Source organism: Harmonia axyridis, chromosome 3 (assembly GCF_914767665.1).
Source record: "Harmonia axyridis chromosome 3, icHarAxyr1.1, whole genome shotgun sequence".
In the NCBI taxonomy this organism is placed as follows: domain Eukaryota; kingdom Metazoa; phylum Arthropoda; class Insecta; order Coleoptera; family Coccinellidae; genus Harmonia; species Harmonia axyridis.
Genome location: NC_059503.1, coordinates 19,912,343 through 19,936,718, shown reverse-complemented (window position 1 = coordinate 19,936,718; position 24,376 = coordinate 19,912,343). Strand labels below are relative to the sequence as shown.

The 24,376-nt window shown below is 34.3% G+C and overlaps 1 protein-coding gene across 1 annotated transcript in view; it reads left to right on the top strand.

The window, feature by feature from the left end:
- LOC123675511 (suppressor of lurcher protein 1) overlaps nt 1–24,376 on the top strand; it is a 230,051-nt gene that overhangs the window by 7,807 nt on the left and 197,868 nt on the right. Inside the window, exon 2 of the mRNA XM_045610872.1 lies at nt 14,783–14,846. Coding sequence (XP_045466828.1) covers nt 14,783–14,846 — 64 coding nt within the window. The remainder of the gene's footprint in view (nt 1–14,782; nt 14,847–24,376) is intronic.

Genomic DNA, 24,376 nt, shown 5'->3' with positions numbered 1-24,376 from the left:
TGTTCACTAGTGAATCATCTCGACTTATTCCGGCTTGCTTTTAGGCAGTGCCACATTCAAAGAGTCTATTGGGTCGTTATTCGTACAGACCCAGTTTTGTCAATGCGAAAATGAGTGGAACGTTCTGAGCAACACAATGCCCCTAAATACTCTGGAAAAATTGATATTCGCAAACAAACCGTCCCTTCATTTACTCCCTCCGGCTAAACAAACTTCCCGATTCCAGATCTTCCCCGATTTCCAACACGTGAACAGAGATTTGTTTGCCTTACCAAAACACTTCATTATGAAAACTGCCTGAATATGAAATCGAACTCCTTTCAACCCCTCCTCCCAAACCAGTACCATCCTATGTATGCACAGAAATTGCTAAATAGCATAATAACTAATTGGTAATTTTGAGATAAAAATGTGTACATGATCATGGAAATTATAGCAAAAAAAAGTATACAAGTTCTTTTTTTGTAAATTTATGAATTTCGGATTCACTTGTATATATTTCCATTTTGTAAAATATTGTATGTGTACTTGTGTACTTGTGTAACTATAAGAGGTGTTTGATCGACCTGGATTTTTGTCCCTTCCATTTGGTGAATTCAGAGATCAGAACCACGACTCAAAACAAACGACTGTTCTCGGGCCTTTTGAGTTGTAACAAAGAGGTTACACATAATTTTGGCGCCCAACGTGGGGCAAAAATTATGTGTAACTTCTTTGTTACAACTTGTAAGCTGACAATTGACAATGATGTTGGGCTTTTTTTCTGACACAGAACTCTCAATGTAATAATCAAACTTTCAGCGTTCATCAGGAACTTTTTTTTTTTACGCCCAGATTTTTCATCAACTTTGCTTGTTTTGTTGAATATATTAAATTTGCAATGTAACATGCTACTAACTTCAAAATGACAAATTTCTGTATTTATATCAAAAAGGAGATGATTCAGATCACTCCTATGAATTTTGGATTCGGTTTGTTGTCCTCTAGTCACAATTTCCATTTGTCTGTTCACTAGTTATCATCCTGACTTATTCCGGCTTGCTTTTATGCAGTATTCAAAGAGTCTATTGGGTCGTTCTTCGTACAGACTCAGTTTTGTCGATGCGAATATGAGTGGAACGTTCTGAGTAATACAATGCCCGTAAATACTATGGAAAAATTGATATTCGCAAACAAACCGTCCCTTCATTTACTCCCTCCGGCTAAACAAACTTCCGATTCCAGATCCTCCCCGATTTCCAACACGTGAACAGATTTGTTTGCCTTACCAAAACACTTCATTATGAAAACTGCCTGAATATGAAACCGAACTCCTTTCAACCCCCCCTTCCAAACCAGTACCATCCTATGTATGCACAGGAATTCCTACGTCCGGAACCCATACCGTTATTTGTGGCACAACGTGAATTATGTGGTGTGGCTGGGTATTGTTGGAGTATCAATTGAATCTACATAATCAACCCTCATTTGCGAATTGGTTATGTACGCTAGTGGTTGTTTGGCCCATTCGTGTCCGTTGTATCCTCCATGAAATAGGGAACTGCGAGCGTCGGTTAACTATATCTGCAGTTCCATTGATATTTGGCTTCGGATACATAGTTCGTGAACCTTATCTGATAACTTTTCGTGGTGTTACTTTCATTGTGAAAATATTTCAATTCAGTAGCTCCCTTATGGTATACTAAGAAAATCAATCAAAAATATCGAAAAGGAAACATCTTACGGAAAAATATTTCGGACGAAAGGTTGATGTTTTTGAAGGGGAACTCCACTTATGCTGAAACCTCTTCCATTCACTTCACTTTTGTGGGAGGAAGGGCGAAAACTTTGGAATTTTTCACTGGAATCCCCATTTCATTATAGATTCGTATTCTACGATAAAAAAATAGAATCGACATTGGATTTTCCGTCTGATATATCTTAATGTATGCGTTCCATTGAATCATTTACATTACATGACATTCTGACGTTTTCTGCTAAACTGTTGTTTTATGTATGTGTATTGTCATTGATTATTCGGAAACAGCAAAATGTTTTGTTCTTCATTATCTTGGTTCGAAATATTATTTATTTAATTATTAAACGGATGTATCAATTGGAAGACGATTATTTGGTATCTAGTAGAAATTTCCGCCAATTCGTCTATCTTTATCCATATGACGTTTTCCATGGTTTCAATGAATAGTTGAACAATTTAATATTGAAATTCCATGTCAATCATTAATGAACAAATACCACTACATCACTGTGTTCCAATTTGCGGTATTTCCCCGAGGGAATTTATGCAAAATTTTCAGGCTACTTCATACTACATCCATTTTAAATATTTTAAAAGAACACATTAAGGGGAACAGATGCATAGGAATACAAAGTAGGAAATGGCCTGAAGACATAGACTCGTATCAAAACATATGAGGAATGTGGGAGATTGAAGAGAACTCAAATATATTTGAAAATGTATGAGTAAAATTCCAACCGAATATGGTGAAATGAAACCATATTTCCTGATGTTAACTATCTCTACTGCTTCGCTGCAAACGATTGATAACTGAGTTAATGCTGTTTTGTCCGTAACCTTTCCAGTGAATTTCCAGACGTTCTTTTTTTTTCAGAACAGTAGGACAAAAATTAATCTGTGCGTGAATTTGATGCAATTGTTTGAAACCATTAGAGAATTCATAAAGAATTGTCACTCGCAAGTTAATAGCGTGTTCAGTTTCTGTGATCAAGGGCGTAAAAATTGGAAGCATACCTAGTCCCAGTTTTTTTTTTCAATGAACAAATTTACACTGCTCGTAAAACACGAACTGCATTGAATTGAAATTTCCATTTGAAATTTTTTCAATACTTCATTGAAACAATATATGACACTATTGATTCCAATTATTTTTCACTTCCCCGAAAAAGTTGAACATTTTAATAATCTGCATAAAATTGAGAATGGGTTTAAATTTTAAAAACCATAATAAAAAAATGGTTCTATCTGATTTGCCACATATATTGCATTAAAAACCACAATTTATTGAATTCTGCGCGAATATAAGTAGAGTGGAAAATGGGTGGATGCGTAGAATATTGAAGTGATTAAATCATTGCCTTAGGGCGAACACCGCTATGATGTTTGTAAAGGTGTCATCTTCAAGTATAAGTTCTGAACTTCATCTTAGAGTTCGAGATGCTTGGGGTAATATTCAGAAGCGTATAATGCCTTTCAATTCGTATATTCTGTTTATTTTGGAAACAAAGCTCGAAAATAAAGGTCTCGGCAATCATCAAAACTATAATGAAGGTGAGACTATCAAATAACAAATTTTCACCACTTCATATCATATGCCTCCTACTAACATTCACAAATCCAGCCACATAATTCAATTCTTCCAAGCATAAAAAGCATAATATCCTTTTTTTTCGTTCAAATTAAAAATTTATATTCATCAAAAAATTGACAACTTTTTGTCTATTGCTTCACAATATTATATCTTTATGATATATTTGATTTTGATTTTTGTCCAAGTATATCATAAAGATATATTATTGTGAAGGAATAGACACAAAGTTGTCGATTTTTGATATATATTCAATATCCATTATCAAGTAAACTGATTAAACCTCTATAAAAATTAAAAATTTATATAGCATAAAAGTATAATAATGAAGCGGAATTTTCAATGAGTTGTTAGCGCCAAACAAAAATCCGACTCCGAAGATATGCTTCATAAAGACCCCTATTCAAGGAGGTATATCTAAAATCCGACTTGTTTCAAGCATAATAAACATCAGAATTAGCAAATCTTCTGGCGATCTAATCCCACAGACTCAGTTTATCATCACAGAACTGTCACAAACGATAAAATCTCAGTCTATTCTGTCGCTATTCACCTAACTAATGAAAACACCAGGTGTTTGTCATAGCTTTCTTGGTTATATCTGGAGATTCCGATTATCATTTGACGTACCTATTTAGATTCCTTAGAACATTAGTCATTTCTAATCCGTCAACAGAATGATATTTCGAATCTTAGAAGTAGTATGTTGGTGGATATACGAGTAGAAAGTGTATAGGTTTAGAATTCGAATAAGGAGTCTGATATATCGTAACTTCGGGAAGTGCTCACTACCCGGACGCTTTTTCTTTGAGAAAGTAGCATTTCCCGGCCTAGTCCGGAAAGTACGTACTTCCCGGACTAGGCCGGAAAAGAATCATAGAATCCATAGCAACCGAGATAACGGCTGACAGTTCATATGAAATTAGTTGTCAAAAATTTGCATGTTTTTTGATCGTAATCGCAATAAAATATGGAAAGCAGCAGCGATAGTGTTATTTTTCGTGGTTGCCGAAAAAATATTGTACGCAACACGCCCGAAAATGGTTTTTTTAGACTCACAGACTTCCAGGACGAGCGTAAGCGAGTCCTGGAATTTTGTCTATTCGTCCAAAAAAACCCTATTTTCCGGACTTGTTACGTAAATTACTATTGTTTGATGAATGAAAAAATGGTTTCAATAAAAATTCTTTCCGGAGAAGTCAATTTCTAAAAAATAAACTAGTCTAAGCCGGTCTTCATTGAATTATTTATTATTCCATAAACGTAGCAGAATATCTTTATTTTGGACGTACAATAAGGTTGGATATTGAGAATCAGATATCTGAGTTGAGTAGACGAATAAGATTTACATGAGCTACTTTCAGAAAAATGAAGTACATATTTATGAACAACAACACCTTTATAATTCAGAAAAGAAGAGTATTTGACACCAGTATATCAATTGTAGGGACATATAGCCTTGAAAGGATAACACTTACAAAGTCTACAAATAAACTGAGGGTAAAAGAGGGAGATATGGGACGTGCTATGCAGGACTTGAGTTTAAAAGAATAAAAAATGATGGAATACGACCAAAAATAAAAGTCACACAATATGATGGACAAATGAGTTAACACTCTGGTGGCCTCGACAGACAAAATGTAGCGTGGAAAGACCTCGAAGAAGATGGCTCAACGACATGAAAATGGGTGACATCGGGTAGCACAGGACAGATCACAGTGGAGAAATTTGAAGGAAGTGGATTAACAATGGTTGAAGGAGAATAATGAGAATTTCGAAGAACCCCTTAATGAATGGAATAACTGATGAAACAGATTTTTTTTCATGTTTAAAAGGAATTTCAGTAATTGGAAATACTTCTCACTCATCTCAAAAGCTAAAGCTTATTACATATTTGTACATTTTGGTTTCAGAAATTCCGTTACTGAACGTTTCTTAATTATGTACATAGGCGCTCGCATAGGCGTACAAGCAAACATACGTCGTTCAACATCTCTCGGCTTCAACTCGTACGGCACCCAATTTCTTTGCTTCTGAATCATTCCCATGACTTCTAGACGTTTTGAAATGGCTTGTTGCATCACTCTCAATGATCCTGCCAATTTTTGTTGCGTTTGTCCCGAATCTTAATCAAGAAATGCCTCCAAGTCTGCATCTTCGAAAACCTTCTCTCTTCCACCGCCATGCTGGTCTTCGACAACAAAATCACCGTTTTTGAAGCGATGAAACCACTCTCGGCACGTTCTTTCACTAATAGCGGCCTCACCGTAGGTATTTGATAGCATTCGATGAGCCCCAGCCGCAGATTTCTTCATATTAAAGCAGAAAATTAAAACCTGCCGCAAATGAAGAGAATTTGGCTCGTAAGCTGACATGTTTGATCGAGAATAACTTTATGATGCAGACCCTAATCCACTAATATTTCGATGGCGTTATGTTTACAACTACCTAAGCATATTTCATGAGATCTACGATCTATTTATTTCGACTACCACTAACCGCTTCAGCCATCTATCGCAAAACGGCGGAAGAACTTTGTTTCCGCCATACACCTAATATTCTTTCTCAAAATATTCCCACCAGCTTTTGAACAATACAGAAAATTACTACCTCCCTATTTGAATTACTGGCAAAAAAATAATCAGAGTATAAACCAAAAATCAATCGTTAATTGATGATGCATCTTTGTTTCTTCGCAGCGTGAAGTTAGCAAACAACAATATTCACTCAAGGGAGAACTTTCTAAGAACTTCGGACGAGAGATTCTATTGTAAATATTTGGATGAAGGAAAAGAGAGAACATAAAATTGATCTATTGTTAGAAACAACTTGTGCGAATTCCACTATAAAAAAGAGTATAATTTTTTTAGTCCTTTTTCCCTCAAGAGAGGCAGGTGTTTTCATCAGCAGAAGAATTGGAGACATAGGTTGCTACTTTATTGATTTTTATGATTGGATTTATTTGGCGAATTGGTGCTTTTGCACTGATTGTTATTTATGTACACCAAGATGACAAGATTTTGTATGTAGGTAGGTACGGCCTGTATGTATTCATTCATTTTTGGACTATTGAAAATGATTATGCTCTTTATGGGCACTAATACAGAATTCGAAAGGCTGAAGTTAAAATAAATGATAGAAAACGTTATATGCTGGAAAATTTTTAATCAAAATTATTAGAATTATAGGAATCATCCTTCATCGTCTAGTGAAAGTATTGATGTGATAACTGGAAAACACCAATCTGAATTCGGAGTTCGAATCCTGGTGGCTTAGAGTTCATCATCAGAAATTATTCAAACTCCCTAGTCTTATACGAGGTAATTTTGTACAAATTATCCAGAATAACAGCGAATTTTGCTGCGATGTCGAACAACTTCAAATTCAGGAGCTTAATTAATTTCGACTTCATACGTTTGCAGCAATAACTTCAATTTTATCAGGAATACAAATTACTTCATGAATAGAGATATGAAGTAGATATTTCTTCTATCAATCTATAAACATGAGAAAAGTTAGATAAAGCCAATATATATTCAAATAGAGTATTACAACCAATGGAGTGTTACTTACTCTTTGATAGAATTTTTTTTTCTCATTTACCTAGACCTACATTCAACCTACCTATTCAAAACATTTTGATAGCAGAAATTCAAATTTTTTCAGTGACTATTACACTATGAACAAATTATTTTGAATCAATTTTCTATTCTAACATCATTAGGTACTTCAAAAATAGAACCAGGAATTATATTATTTGAGATTTTGAAATGATCAGAAGTCAAAAATGGTTGAAATTAAATCTTTCTTGATGTTGGTACATTAAAACTACGATGGTTCGTAGTTTTTTTTTCGATTTACTTAACATGAATTTGGAAAAACAGAGTTCAAAAAATTTGAATGAGAATTGATAATGCACAATTTATGAATGTTTATTCCGAAATTTCAACTCAAATAATAGTTGTCACTATTAGTTAAAAGTAGGAAAGAGCATTTCAAAGTCCACAAAACACATGTATTTTCACCTTATTACAAACACCAACTGATTATATTTGAGGATATATATATATATTTTCTTTTCTTGAGAATTATATTGTTCGAATGTTCTTCGTGACTTAATTAGCAATAAATTTTCAATTTATCATAACCGTTTCTGAAATTTGAACAAATATCTCAAAAGGAAGAATGATGTACATTCAATTTCAGTGTTTTACTACTCGTAGGTTATGATAATTATGAATGAATGATTTCGATAATTTGTTTTGGAGTCAAAAAAATTCACATTTTTACTTAATGGCGAATCTATGAAACTGTATACACATATATTCATCTCGTGTTACAATGTTACCTTCATTCCACCATACATTAACTCTTGCAGTAACCTCATAGAGAATTCTTTTCACTTCAATTCTCGCAATAACATTCTAGAGTATTCTTTTTGATTCAGTAAATTCTTGAAGGCCAATTTTTCGATATGATGGTGTCGATGGTGTACAATTCTCAAAAGATTGAATGCTTAGTCATATTATTTTATGAATCATTTATTTTCAGTTTCTGTTGTCATCATTTTAGTAAAAAATGTTGTATGTTATATTACAAAAGCCGTTTCATCCAGAGTATTCGACCTAGGAGAATATACTACTGATTGCTTAGTTCATCCCTACATTAACTGTCTAATCTTCTTGATGCACTTTCTTAGTATATCCACCAGGAACTATCTCCGCAACATCATAACACTGATGATATTCGCTGAAAGAAACTAGAAGTTAGTTCCTCCCAGCTACGAAGTTCAATATCTCCTAGTGAAATTAACTCCTTATCCAGGCTAGACGGCGGTTATGTTCACGTTATGTGGTGCACTATATTCTGAATAATTTCATCAGCGTTTACTCAGTGTAGCGTTCATAAACAATTTATTATGGGTTGTTATTTTAACTGGAAGAGCTTTGATCAGAAAAATTGAGATATACGGCGAGGCTTGCCAGGAAGATAATATAACTTGATTATCCACTCGAAATGCAAGGTGCAAAAATGGAAGCTGGTTCCAATATATTGTATCGATATATCTATTCATATTCATGTGGGCTTGGTTAATCGATCGTCTAGAGGTATGATTCGATTACCTGGCCTTTCGTCTTTTTCTCCGTGACTTTGTTCGGGTTTGTAATAATTAAACTCTTTTGAATTATTTACATCTATTTACAAAGCCACACTTACAATACAAACACAGTATATACGGTACTGAATTTCGTCTCTAACTCGAGTGTTAATTACTCGAAACGTCTTCGATTATCACGTCTTCTTCGTACTTCAAGTTTTCGATCGTCTCGTCTCTAACTTGTTCGCGACTCTTCTTAATCCAGTCTGCGAACCGTCTTTTCGTCTTACGTCTTAAGTTGACCGACCGAACTTGCTCCTGCTTCAATTAGACCGAACTTACTTTTCTACTCTGAATATCCTTCCCTCCTTCCGGCTTGACCACACCCTTAGGGAAAGTACCATCCCCTAGTCCAATAAGATTTTTGCCGTACCACCCACAAAGATCTTCGCGGATTCTTGGAAATCGAATATTCTCAAAGGACTAGAACCTGATACAAAGATGTGACACATCTGGTACAACCGTCTTGTCTTCGATCTTTCCTAACCCCAGGATATCTCTTAAGTTTTATAACCGACATGACACATCTTCGACACCTCGAAGAATTAACACTTCCTTTCATGCCCTCGACACTTGAAGAAACTAATAGGTCTCCAAGCATCCTGTTGACCATCTCAATTATTTACAGGGAACAATAACTGGATCCTACATTCATATCCTTATTTCCTCAAAATTACATTTATTTGAAATATGCATAGTTAAGGACTATATATTAGTTAAGTTGAAAGGCAACCATATAAGAAATAAGGAAATCACGTTTGTTTATAGCTAATCATGGAAGGTATGAAAGGGAGGAAAACAGCTCGGATCGAAATATTGCAGCAGTGAACAATTGGTCCCTGAATGCCGAAAATGTATTTCTATGTATGATATGCGGTAGAATACTAAAAATGTAAATGGATGAAAGTTTTATTGAAATGGTAAAAAAATACAATTGTTAATTGAAAATAGAGAGAAACGTGTCAATAGAGAATAGGGTACCTACATGAAAAAACAACCTAGAACAAACACCGCTTCTAGCAAAATTATTTCAATAAAAATATTTGGTTTCAAATTGTCGATTTGTAATATCAAAATTGAGTTTTTACACCGAGTTCCAAACATGTTATTCCGGCTTCCAGTTAACCTACAGGAATTCCACATAATTCATCAACAAAAGACTAATTCCAAAACGAAAACAAACAAATATATCTTTCGGCACAGCCTTCTTCCTACAGGCCAAGTCCGAAATATCGCATTTTATTTAAGGAATGGCTATAAGTTTCTCTCGCGCCACCACCTCCTGACAAATTCAATTTCACGGTGTTTTTTTCCAAGGATGAACGCACTCAATCTAGCCGAAATTGATTCAGTCAATAAGGACGCACCATCTACGGTAGATCCGGGTGGGATACTTGGGTAATCCTGTTGTAGCCAGATTTACACATTAATCTGCGGACAGGCAACACGGGATCGAGGTCGTTTGCGTATATTGTTAGGCAGGTTTCATGTTAGGGACAGGCCTGGAAGGACTACAGTCCGTTTTTACGGTTTGATACGAACGTGCGACGCAGAAATCCCTGTATAGATCCCAGAAATGTTACTATCTACACAAGTTTGTTTTCCTTCCTTTCGTAGTAAACAGCCTATTTCAGTTGAGTTAAGAATTTTCACTATAACCCTTCGGACACGAAATTAAACAAAATAATTTTTCTATTTCAGTATCGTTCTGAAAATGCTGCTGTAATTAACTCATTACAGCATTGTGGTTGTCGACACTGACTGCCGATTCTGTCAAATTTCAACACACTTCAATTGTCAATATAATGTAATTTGGATATAGTGAAATGTTTTGCAATTTTATTCGCATTTTCTCTTGATCCTGGTGGTGTTAAATCGATTTAGTAAGACGTAAATCCCGAGTTTAATACTCAATAATGAACTATTTCAAAATTCGAAACATACGATTCAAATTCAAATTCCGTAATCTGTCAATTTCCTTAGAAGTCACACCAACTTCCAAGATACAATACAAGAGTCACTATGATTTGTAACCTGAATTTCACAAAACTAGACTGAAATAGAGAAAATATCGTCTAATACTCGTTGCAGAAGGCAATTTCAACACTCATGCATTCGAAATTTGCATTCGTGTTGTAATAGGAGCCCATTCTGCAACTTGTTTTAAAATATATCCTATTCTACAACCATTTTTTTTTGTGGGAATTATTTTGTTTCATTCTATATCATAATGAATTTTCATTAATTAAGGACCAAATTACGGGACTAGTTGATATGAAAATGCGTACCTAGCGCATTCGCCATTTTGAACCGGACTATCACAAAATGACGAATTACAAATTCATCATCTATTCATTTCTTCACCCTTTGAAGAGCGGGTTACGTCTTCATCCCATGGTAATTCATAATATGCATTAAATTTATAATTCTTCTTGCATTGCTTATCTACTAATGGATGTTGGCGATCACCTTTTCCATCTCATCTCTAATTCTCGCAGTATGTATTGTTTTAAGTCCTTTCCTATTAATCTCTGTACGGCACTCTACATTGCCCTCAATCATTAGTTGTAGGAATTTGTACTTTTCATGTCTCATGATATGCCCAAATAAGCAGTTTTTCCTTTTTTAACTTTGGCAAATTATTCACGATTCTTGCCTACTATTCTGAGTACTTCAATTACTTCAATTAATGTCTTTCTGGTCTTTGTCCAGATTCTTAAAAATTTATATGAGGTTGCACTTTTTGCACATCGTAATAAATTTGGACCAACAAGTAAATGGCAGTTATCGCTACTATTGTACCCATACCCTGTTTGAAGCCAAACTGAGAAAAACTTTAAAAAAATATAAATTGAATCAAAAGGTTTATTTCAAATGGTTGATTTCATTGGTCTATAAGCTTGTTGAATCATTCTAAACAGTCTGAACTGTGGAAGAGGATCATACTAAGGTTATCGTATGTTAACTTCTGAAATGATATTATCAAGGCGATTTCCAAAGCAGTCGTAGAAAAAGATGTTTGTAATTCTCAAAACATGAGCAGTGTTTTGTATTCATTTTCACTTTGTTATTTTTTCATAAAATACATCTAGAAGAGAATCCTTTGTAACTCATATTGTCTATGTAGAAATTCAGATTTTAATATAAAGAAATATTACCTTCGATATTGTGAATCATTTGGGAGAATATATGAAAAAAGAATAGAAGTGATTGCTTTGACGGTCTCTTCAATAAATTAGTGAAAGCTAGCATCTCCTTCATAAGAATCTTGGTTGAAGAGATTCTGAGCTTTCTGTATATCTCGACCTGGTGAATGTTCAACTACGATTCCTAAATTCCCTCGCTATCTATGAAGTTGTCGCGAGATACAGACATGTTTATATTATCTTTTTAAATTTTGCTTGAACTCTGAAATATTTCGGTATAATTTAGTTTATTCATTTCATAAATTGAGTTATCTCGTCGGAAAAATCCGAGGAGATGCTTTTATTGTCAGTATTAAAATTCCTATTCACAGAAAAGAAAGTATGATGAAAAGAATGAGGAGGTGGGATGAAATTCACTCTGCAGTCTGCATGCGAAACAATAACAATAATTACATTCGAGTATGAACAAATCTGATCACATCCTACTACAAACAGTATAAAATGAAAATTATTGAAAAAATCAATTACTGAAATTGAAAAGAACACGATGATCAATATAAATTTGAGAGTATTGTCAAAATTTCAATGAATGAGTCTATTCGAAAGAACTATGTGATACAAAAAATATTAATTGACGCCGCAATCTCAAATTTGTATTCTAACTTCCAAACCTAAAATTTTTAGAATATACCTACGCTAAACAGCTTCTTATTGATTTTCACGGAACTGTCAAATAGGTTGTCAAATTGAACTGATATTTTTCATTCAACAACGTATTAAGTAAACTGAAAAGGGATGTAAATATTGATAGATAGGTGAATATTAAGGAGAAACTGTTAAAAAAAAGTGTCACACAATTTGGATCACTAGGGACTTTCACACGCTGAGGTTGTACAAATTGTGGCCTACCACAGATCGAATCCAATATTGATTGATAAGAAACCATTTTTCGTAATTTTAATAGGTCTATATGTAGTTTAGGGAACTCAATTTTGATTTCTTGAAATCATTTGAAAAATTGGTTCTTAAAATATCAAGATATCAAAAGTTTTGCGAATTCTTTGGATAAACTGTAGAAAATGTCCCTCATTTTTACAGTAGGCAGTCATCAGCTTCCAAAAATCTTCACTGTGCTATAAATGCTGCATCTCCATCTCCATTACTTTTCATATTGAATGTTGACCTTTTCTTGGGCACGTTGGGTAATAATCTCAGCGTATAAAGATTTATATGTGGCTATAAATATAAGCTTCTCACCTTTAAATGTCTTCCCGAGAGCTTTTAGAGCCTTTCATTAAATTTTCAGTATTCAATTCGAGTTATGAATGTTCGTTCCGAGTTCTATTTAATTAATATTTGAGAGACAATGGACTTATTGTTCATAAAATATGTTGAACCACTCAAGAATGCGTTCCTAAAACGTTTCAACTACAGTATTCAAATGGATTCAGATCTAGGTACACAATAAACTGTTCTTCAAAAGTTAGGGAACTCTGCATTTTTCGAACCACACAAGTTGTTGTAAACAATCTTCGTAGAGTGAGAAATGAGACCTTTTGAATATGACAATTTTTTTTCACACAATATGACATTGCAGTCCGTAGGTACTTTTAATTATACTCATATTTCCAATCATCATGAAAAATATGAAGAACATGCTAGGATACATGGAATAAATATTATTGTTATCATTAATAGAAAAGGACAATACACGAATAGTCAGACATAACATACATAGCTGTCTTGATTGCATAGACCGTTCACCACGTACTTCAGTCAGGAAGCCATCATTATATGCTTTCACTTCATCTCTCTGAAATAATGATGAAACAATATATGAACGCATGTTAATGGGTGCAAATTTTATCAACAATCAGCGTTATCCTATGTATGTTGTGTTGAATTTGAATTGATTCAAAATAAAACATATATCGAATAAGCGAGAAATATATTCATTTAACTTAAAATGATTGGGTTTTTAGTATTTGCTATTTGTATTCTGAACATATAAGTCCACTATCTCTACAGCCAACTGGATCATTTTCCAGAAAACTTTGATGATTTTAGCTAGGAAAAGTGGGAAAGATTTCATCAGGAAATCAAAACTATGCATGGAAGATCGATTAAAAGGACAAGTGAATATCATCATAATGGCCGACTACTATACGAGCCTTCAGCGGAACTACCCCATTAAACTCCATGCTAGAATATTATATATGATAAAAAAGCAAATTTTTGAATGAGCAATGTGAATAAATTCTGTAATAAATATTTAAATCCATGGATTTCTGTTAATAAATAATAAAAACCATGAGTTTCATTCAATATGAAAATAGTTATAGCCCGAAATATACACAAATTGAAAATACGAAACGCTGAATACATATCTCAAAAAAAAAAGATTTGTTTCAAAAATCTGTGTTCTACTTCGGATGCTGCATGCAAAAATTATCGTGGAAAAGTTGAAAATTCGCGGAACGAAAATGACTGTTGGTCTATGAAGGATACCTTCATGTTGAATAAAAAATTCTGGAGGAAGATAAGTTTTATCAAGCATTTAGGATATGAATTCAAACAAAATTTAATGTTCTATCAAATAATCATCAGTTTAATTCGATCCTTCACACCGATGTTCCATATCCACATCCACATCCATAGACATGATTTTGTTCATCCGATTTTGCATGCTCCGATACTCTAAGTAGCTAAATCTGGATTGTGATTTCGACGAAATTGTGTTCGTTATGGAACAGCGTCTCCACTCCTTCCGATAGAGCACTCTTGTTCCAGTACAATCTGATTTTAACGAATGAAATACACTCTTCGATTGGAATCATTTGAGATTTTTTAAATTTCACCTTGAAATCAGGGGAAGTACCTATATTTCGTCTGAGTTAAGGTAAATTCTTCAAGAGGAAATATTTTCGTTATGAAGTGAAAGGAGAAAAAATTGTAGATTTATATTGGTTGTTTTTTAAATTCTTATACATATAATTCAGGGTAGGCTCACATAGAAGTTCAGTGGGAATACTGAATATTATTATTTTCATGAATTGTAGGATTCATCTTCTGAGTTATTTAATATTTTATGAATTGGATCAAACTCAATAAAATTTTGTTGAATTTTTGTTTATAACAGTTTTTTTTTGCAGGTGCCCCTAACTGTTTTGATGGTGCAAATAACACTGATTTCGATTGTTGATGCGGTTCATCCAGGTACGTAGCAATTCATGAATCTTGAATTCGAACAATTTCAAAAACCTTTTAGGGAAATATATTAATTGCTCATGAACGACGAAAAGCTTCTGACTTCTTTTTTGATGTTATTAGTTGTGTTCTTCGTCTTGAGATAACAAAAATAATAGAGATGGATAAATAGGGAGTAAAGAACAGAACCAGCTTGTTTACTTCTTTCTGTTGGTGATCATAAAATTTTTCCAATTTTCTCAACACCTGCACAATTCTCATATCCTCCAATATTTCCTATTCATTAACATTTTATTGAAGCGAATTGAGTTATTCGGCGGATAGTATTTCAGTATTTTACTGCAATATCTAAACGCTCGTTATTAAACTACGTTATGGTTCAACGAAATTTCGCGGTAACTCCCAGAAAAACTGAGTTATCTATGGAAATATCATCTAGTTTTTGACGAGCTGTTATAAAATTTATACCCGGAGCGTATAAAACCAAAAGAGATTTATTCAGATAGCAATCGACATGAGATATTCTACTTCTTCGGATTCAGATAGTTTTCTTCACCGGCGTGAATTCGTTTATCAAGCAATAAAATGCTCGAATTCGGGTCTCTTGTGGGTGTTTCTTGGAGAAAACAAATATTTTATGAAACCATTTCTGAAAGGATGCGGAAATATGATAGAGTTTCTTATCTTATTTGGATCGTAGCGCTTCGTCCTTGATAAGGTCAATAGTTCGATTTCGTGGAATGGTATTGTCGGAAATCGAAGGATACTTCAGGTCAAATAAGAAAAAATGACAAAACTGATGAATGCTTCAACTTGTCATAGATAACAATCCATTATAGGGATGAAATAAAGCTCAACGTTAAACGGATAGGGAATATCGTATTTCCTGGTGTTATTTCTTAATCCTTTTTATGAATTGCATGAAAAAGGTTTCTTTTTTACTGACTGCTCACTTGTTATGAACTATGCAATATGCAATAAATTTCGATAAGAAAATCAACTTACCCATCTCGAACTAAATGGAATATAATAGAATTAAAACAAGAAATCAGTATACTGGTTTCTTGGTTCTTCTTTTATAATAATCATCTAAATATTTCAGTTCATAATAATCAAACGAAAGTATCATTCAGTGAAAGAGAAATCAAATGATTATTCGAAAGTAAATGCAAATTAATGGAGTAAATGTTCGAAATGTCCACCATTTTGTAAAATGCCCTTTACGGTTCTGGAACCCATACTTCTCATACATTAGCTTGTTTGATCTCCTTGAATACCTTCCAAAACATTCTCAATTTTCTCGCGAGGTATCACTATTGTTGTATTTGTCATTTGTTCCGTTGAAACAAATTACAGAATCGAACTTTATTTTGAGATCATTACGATATAATTTTTGCAAGGCTTGGTATTCAAATTTAAAATCATTGTATTCGCGTCTCTTGACTATTTTATTAACAGCAGTTTTTGAAAAATTCCATTCACTGGCCCCAGTTCTCGATTTTTTTTCTGGGTTCCATTGAATTTGGGTCAGAACATTGATATCGTTAACCCATTAACGCCTAGCGTCACCATATGGGCTCAGTAAAGGGCTTCTTGCATAAACGAATGGTGGGGATAGAAACACATGTGCAGCCGCCTGCATTCAATGTGTTTCTTTCGAAGACAAACATAGGTGCTGTTTCAGACTTATTTCACTGATTTTACTCTTTTCAAGTGGTATTGGTGCGTGCTGTTTTAAAATCGTTTCCTAATATGTCGAATGTGCGTTTCGTGTAAGTATAAAAATTCATTATATTCTGACAAAATTGTGATTATATTTGTTGTCAGTGTAACTAGGGACGTCAAAGCTTGTTTTGATAGTATGATACTCTTGAAAACATTCAGACTTTCATCTCTAGATGCACTGAAAAACAGATGTTCCCATATGGGACCGCTAGGCGTTTTGCAGGAAAACTGGATTATACTATCTGTTACTTTTTTAAAGTGGGATTACTTTGCAAGAAGCATTAGATCTTGCATATGAAGCGGATTCTGATACTGAGGTTGCGGAATTATTTATAGAACCTCCAGATAGCCATGTGTTAACCGATGAAGACTCAGCTGATGAGGACGACGGTGGTTTGGCTGGTAATTTGAGCGCTCGGCAGCTCACAGCTGGAGCTGAAATAAGGCTTACAAACTCGAGAAGAATTGGAGGAATTGAAGAAGATCTGCAAACTGAATTGCACCATGGAATAGAGGCAAATATAGACAACAACCATGACGTTCTGAGGGAAAATTTGGTTCCTCTTTCCACCGATCAACCTGATAGACCTTCATTGAATATTCATGCGATTCCACCCGATCCGACATTCTGTGATGGAGATTTGATATTTACTGAGCGTGGCTTCCCAGAAATAAGTTATACAAAATATAAAAATAAGATGCATCATGAACTATTCGAACTTTATTTCACGGATGAATTATTGCGATACATTTCTAAAGAGATAACGAATTATTCTCTTTTTCGAAATCATCCTGACCCACAGGTTTCTGTGGAAGAATTGAGGGTTTTCATAGCTATTTTAGTTTTGAGTGGCTACAACAAACTTCCTTCCAAACGAAGTTATTGGGAATCTTCTAAAGACATGCGAAATGAAATGGTTCATGATGCGATGAGGAGAGATCGCTTTCTGCAAATTTGTCGCTTCATGCACGTCGCCGATAACACCAAAGTCGATCAAAATGATAAGATGTATAAACTGAGGCCCCTCACCGATTATTTAAAAGATAAATTTTTAGAGCACTTCGTACCCGAACAAAATCTGTCATATGATGAATCCATGATACGTTATTACGGACGTCACGGATGTAAGCAATTTATCCGTGGCAAACCAATTAGATTCGGGTACAAAATATGGTGCCTAAATAAGCCAAGCGGATATTTGGTGAACTTCGAAATTTATCAAGGAAAAAATCCGAGGGCTAATACTGAATATGAAAAATATTTCGGTAAATGTGCTGCACCTCTTAAACAAATGCTTGACGATTTAAAAAAGGTCAATAAATCATTTCGATTTAATTTATTCATGGATAATTTATTCACTGGACCCAATCTTTTATATACTCTAAAACAAAATGGGTATGGCGCCACCGGGACGATTCGCGATAATCGTATACCTAGAGAGTGCCAACTAACTCAAAAACCTCGAATGAACAAGCAACCTCGAGGAGAATTTTCCTCCACCCTTGAGAAGAAAAGTGGAATCCAATATATAAGATGGAAAGATAATAACGTGGTAACTGTAGCGAGTACTTCTTATGGAGTGCAGCCAATACAAAATGTTGAACGGTTTTGTCGTTCAGAGAAAAAAAAAATTCCAATAAAAAGACCCCATGCGATACTGCAATATAATAAAAACATGGGTGGGACTGATTTGATGGACGAAGGTATATCAAACTATCGTATAGGGATAAGAGGCAAAAAATGGTATTGGCCAATATTTACTTTTTTGATAGATGCTTCTATCCACAATGCTTGGCAGCTTTGTAAGGGATCGGGTTGTGTAGTACCTCAGCTTGAGTTTAGAAGAAACTTGGCGCAAACATACCTCACAAAATTCAAAACAATGCCCAAAGCCCCTGGAAGGGTAACGAGAGTCTTAGATGGATTTAGATTCGACAACATCGGTCATTTCGTGGTTTCAGTCCCTGAAGACAAGAGAAGAAGATGCGCCGGAAATTCCTGCAATAGCAGAGGACGTACTATGTGCTGTAAATGTGATGTAGGATTATGTATAGCATGTTTTAAAAACTACCACACAAGGCAATAAAGTATATTTCAACTATCAATATTTTTCTTTTTATCCAATAGAATTTACAGCGAACCGCCTAGGGGTACCATATGGGAACACCCTCTAGAGCCTGAGTGGGTTACAGTTCATCGAAAAAATTTCATATAGGATTTACCGAAACACTATTCAGATGAACAAAGTCAAAATTGCAGAAAAAAATAAAAAAAAAAAATTCCAGGCGCTAATGGGTTAATAGACTTGTTTTTTTACATACACACCATTAAATTTGGATGAGGGTCAAAATCACCTGAAAATCAACTTTGAATGACATTGTATGATATATCGTTGAATTCAGCGTTAAAAGTTATTTCGAAAGATGTCATAAAATATGCAGGTCCGTATTGAAAAAAATGAGGTTGAGGGTGGCCCAGAGAGTACGAAACGTTGAATACGAAATCTGATTACGTCAAATTGAGGATAATTTACTGTCGAATAAAAAATTCCTGTAACATTTTTTGATAATATTTGAAATAAAGTGGGAAAAAAAGAAAAATCAAAATGACATAATTCAATTTTCTTATGATAATCTCGATTTGTTTGTACTGCTTGATAATGCTTCTATGCATGCAACTTTTCCTCCATTCGACCGACCTTTTAACTTTCATGGTTTAAAAGTTACCAATACAATCCCATTGAAATGTAGCCACCCTGTATAGAAAAATGAGTAGGTAGAATGAGTAATAATTTGAGCTTATGCTCTGAGTACTGTAGATTCCATCAAAATTTGAATTATTTTCCTAGCCATAAATTTGACGGAGTTATCGGCCGATCGAGCACTATTGACTCACCCTGTATATTGACATTCAATCCATTTTGGAGCTTTATTTTCATATCGCTATGCAAGAATGCTGTGAAGAATTCGGAATAATATATCATTTCATTCAACAGAAGAATATCACCGTGCATTTCAGTGCAGAAATGATATTCCAGAAAAAATAACATTTCCTTCAGAGTTCCGCAGTTGGGCTCATATAATGTCGTACTGCGAGATCTTTCCATATAACCATACTAAATTCCTTTTTTATTATTGCTCTTCCCGCCATAGCAATAAAATCCCAGCGCCTTTTCATCTCCATATTTATTCCCGCCCAAAATATATTCACGAATTCAATGAACTCGTTTAATTGCAGCTAAGCTATTCTTATTATGCAATGCGAATTGAATAAAATATGGGGTAGAATTTTCATTTAGGGATTTCTGAACTTTTCAATTCATTTCTCAATATGCATATGAATGCAGAGAGGGTCTTATATTATAGAATTTAAGATCTACAGTAGGTATACAGAGCTGTGGCATAGACAATGTCAAATCCTCGTGAATTTATGACTCAAGATTTGGTAAAATGTGAATATAGAAAGTTAATTCACAAAATACAAACCGGCGCAATTAGGAGAACGAATATAATATTAACGAAGTTTGTAGTTCATTTTCTCATTTGGCCTATTTTAGCATTTTTTTCAATTGTAGTTTGAATATAGAAAGAGACCTAAGTCCAGGAGTGAATGAAAAATGCCTGAGAAAGAAGAGCTTGAGAGTATAAGCTAAAGTTATATCTGACTCCACCTACTCATTTTTCTATATTGATTATAGAAATTTTTGTATACCTACCTTTGTTTTTTTATTCTTTCTTTTTCCTTGAAGGACAATAATAATAACAGGATATAATAAAATAACACTTTTCTCACAATCCACATGAAATACATCTTAATCTCTGAAATTTATAACGGGTGTTTTTTTTCGAGGTATATAACTTTAAGTTGGCATTACTGTTCAAGATATCAACCGATTTAACAGCTGTCAAGTGAATTATTCTCAGTTTGGTTTGTCAATTCATCAAGAATAGACTCACGCCTAAACAACGCTCGCAAATAATGCAATTTCATTTCGAAAATAATGATTCTGTGCAGAATACGTATCGCGGACTACATCCATTTTATTTTGTTTAGCGTTGAAGCGCACTTCTGGTTGAATGGCTACGTCAACAAACAAAACTGCCGCATTTGTAGTGAAGCTTATCCTCAAGTGTATGTCGAAACACCGTTTCATCCAGAAAAACTAACTGTTTGGTGCGCTTTATGGGCTGGTGGAATCATTGGTCCGTACTTCTTCAAAAACGATGATGGCCAGAACGTTACAGTCAATGGTGATCGGTATAGAGCCATGATTACTAACTTTTTCATTCCTGAATTAAACAACCATGATGTCCAAGAGCTGTGGTTCCAACAAGACGACGCCACATGTCACACAGCACGTGCCACAATCGATTTAATGAAAGACACGTTTGGTGACCGCCTAATTTCACGTTTTGGACCTGTGAATTGGCCTCCAAGATCTTGTGATTTAACACCGCTAGACTACTTTCTGTGGAGCTATGTAGAGTCATTGGTCTATGCGGATAAGTCACAAACCCTTGACCATTTGGAAGACAACATTTGCCCTGTTATTGCCGATATACGGCCACAAATGTTGGAAAAAGTCATCGAAAATTGGACGTCCAGATGTGACTACATCCGAGCCAGCCGTGGTGGTCATATGCCAGAAATCATATTTAAAATGTAATGCCACAAGATTATCTTGCAAATAAATAAAATTCATGTCTATCGAATAATCCATCGTTGTTTTATTGCAATTTAAAGTTCTATAGCTCTAAAAAAAAACACCCTTTATAAGTTGAACCAATACAAATACAATACTGTTCAATACCAGAATCGTAGGCTAATCATTTTTATATTGTATATTGGTAGTAAAAACATAAATATGATTTACTATCAATTAGTAATATCTGAGACAGTCTAATAGATATATTTTTCTCAAGTTTTTTATAAAGGTCGCGTAGAATGTAGAATGATTATTTTGTATGGTTTATTTGAAGCAAACCTGTAATTTTGAAATAATTTGCGGAGCTGGTGTCATTGAAATGAGCAGTCATTTGAGGAGACATCGTCGAACCCAAATGAATTGCTGCTCTTCAATAGACAACACCCCACTTGATTAGCCCTTGATTGGGTTATCCACTATCGGGACAGAAACCATTCCTAACTTCGGTGATTATTCGCTTCTGCCATTTAAACTATGTTAAATGAGTTAGCATCCTATAAACCCCACCAAATGTGAATGGAAAGCTATCATTCTAGGAACTGTACGTATAAGTCCATTATTGCTGAGCGGACTTGAAACACAATAATGATTCTGAGGAAGTTTTATCTCTCATACCACCGAGAAACTATTTGAACCTACATAGATGTGCTATGGAAAACCAGGAGGTATGCATTTTGACCTAAAATTCAAGTTAAGCAAAACTTTGTCATTTGAATTATTCCCTTACACCAGATTCAAATGAGTTATACTCAGTGTAAAGGGATAATTGGACCAACTTGATTTATGATATAAGCTCATGATACATTGCTCAAAAATACTTTAAAATACATATACATTGCAAGTCAAGTATTTGTTCATCAAGTACTTGAACTATCAAGTAAATTCTCTCATACTACTTAATTTTAGAAATTTTATTGTGTAGTAAAAAAAAACCTTTCAAAAAACACTTTTATTTATGAAACTAATTGTAGGTATACAAGAACCAGAAATATCAACTATTTGAAAATGCAAACACAAATAAAATCACTTTAAAACATAACAAAATATAGTTTCTTAATATTGAGAAATCTTCAAGCACTATTTGATTACATCATTTTCATCCAGAATATAGACGCATGAGGCCTTATATCAAACAGAATAAAAAACAATTATAGTAGGTACCAAGTGATTCTATATTGAGAAAAGAGCGAGAAAAGAGGAAAAGAAATTAAAGAAATGATAATAAATTAATATTCAATGGTTTCCTCTCCTCGTGAACCAGGAATACTCTCAGATAATAGATATTCATCTTAATGGGAATAAAGACTTTATGAATGGGATTGAATTGGATATGATAGCATCTGAACTGCACTCCTATCCGAAAGATATAAGTATGAATTTCTTCCATAACCATTCCATGAGTATTCACTTAAAGCAGAGTTATAACATTTTTGTGATCTCTTCATGGCTATAAAAGCTGGTTACTGAATTTTCAATTCAAAAATAATCATTTATAGGGGGTTGTTCCCTTTTTTAGGTTTTAGAGTATGATAATGCTCTATACTTGTATTATTGTCCAATTTCAAGGAATCTTAGTGGATATTGCAATTGGACCCTTAGGTTTCATTTTCAGTTAGAAATTCGAGAAAGTAATAACACCTACAAGTTCGTTTAGTTTGGTTGACTCGAAATTGATACAGGGTGTGGCAGTATAACTTTTAGCCGTAGTGAGAGGGATGTCAGTTGGAGTTCGCACCCCTCCAGAAATTTTTTGAGGGATAGAATTCTAATTTCCACGAGAATACTCCCTCAACTCCCAAATCACGATGATTTGTTGGTTTATTTGAAGTATTATAAATTGCATTTATTTTTGAGCAAGACAATTGACAACAGTATTTATTTCAGAAAATTCTTGAATCCTTCTGGAAGAAATACTCAGGGGAGTATCTAATAAATTGGCGGGCCTTTATAAGATCGAATTTTTTACATACGTAAGATAGGACCCAAATTTTAATCGCTTCCAAAATTATATGATAACCAAAAACATCGCAATATCGTACATCCTTTATGGACTCTTCAATTTTAACATAAAAGGAGTCTAACCCAATATTTCACGTCCACAAAGAGCTTCTCCACCTTACAGATGACCGGAATGATCTATAAACTGCTGGGTCCGGAATGAAATATTCGTGGGGGTGAATTCCTTAAGGGCCCCAAGTTGATTTTTTGCGAAGGCGAGGTCAACCACGTTCACGGATCGTTAAATCACTTCCAATATCCATCGCTGTTACCACCGCCAATTAGGGATCGACATAAAAAAACGGTGTTTCTAAAATTGACCTGGGTTTCTACCCGTCCATTTCGATTGTTGTGTTCTTTGAACTTTTCGATGATTTGCTTCCGATTTTATATTGCTTTTCCACAAAGGAAATGGAGAAATGGGAAGGAAGTATTAGAAGGGTTGTCTTAAATGAGGTGCGTAAGGAAAATATGTTTCAAGTATCGTTTCTTTTGTTTCAGTTGAAGTGATAATTAATTGGTGCAACTCGAATTCGATATGGTTCATTATTTTCGAAGTTTTCGCCTCAAAAGTTGACAGTATTGTATAATTGCTGAAACTAGCTATGAAAGATGTATCCATTAATATTATTATCATAAACTATTAGAATATACCATCGCAATAACATACACAATAGGAATACCTATGTTCTCTGTCAATATACATGTTTAGAATTAATATAATCAGTTTGAACCCTTATCATACTCCGCCTATGGGTTTCATAGATTTTTCTAGAAACTGTAGGGCCGTGTGCAACCAACCCCACTTGAAACCACTTGACACTCTGCGAGTCTATGCAGGAACGCAAGTTATTTAGTCCATTATACAGTCCACTAGCATAAGCATATATATGTAACCATAGCAGTAAATATATTATTCGTTAAAAAATAGCGTTTTTATCGTAACATAAAGTTGAGAAAATACCCAACAATACACAAAACGTCAAAATTCAAGCCACATTAAGAAGCTTGGTCAAATCACCTGATTTCGCAACGTTTGAATATTCCAAGGACTTCAGTAAGGTGCATAGTGGCCCTTTTCGTGGATACAAGAAGCGTTGCCCGGAGACC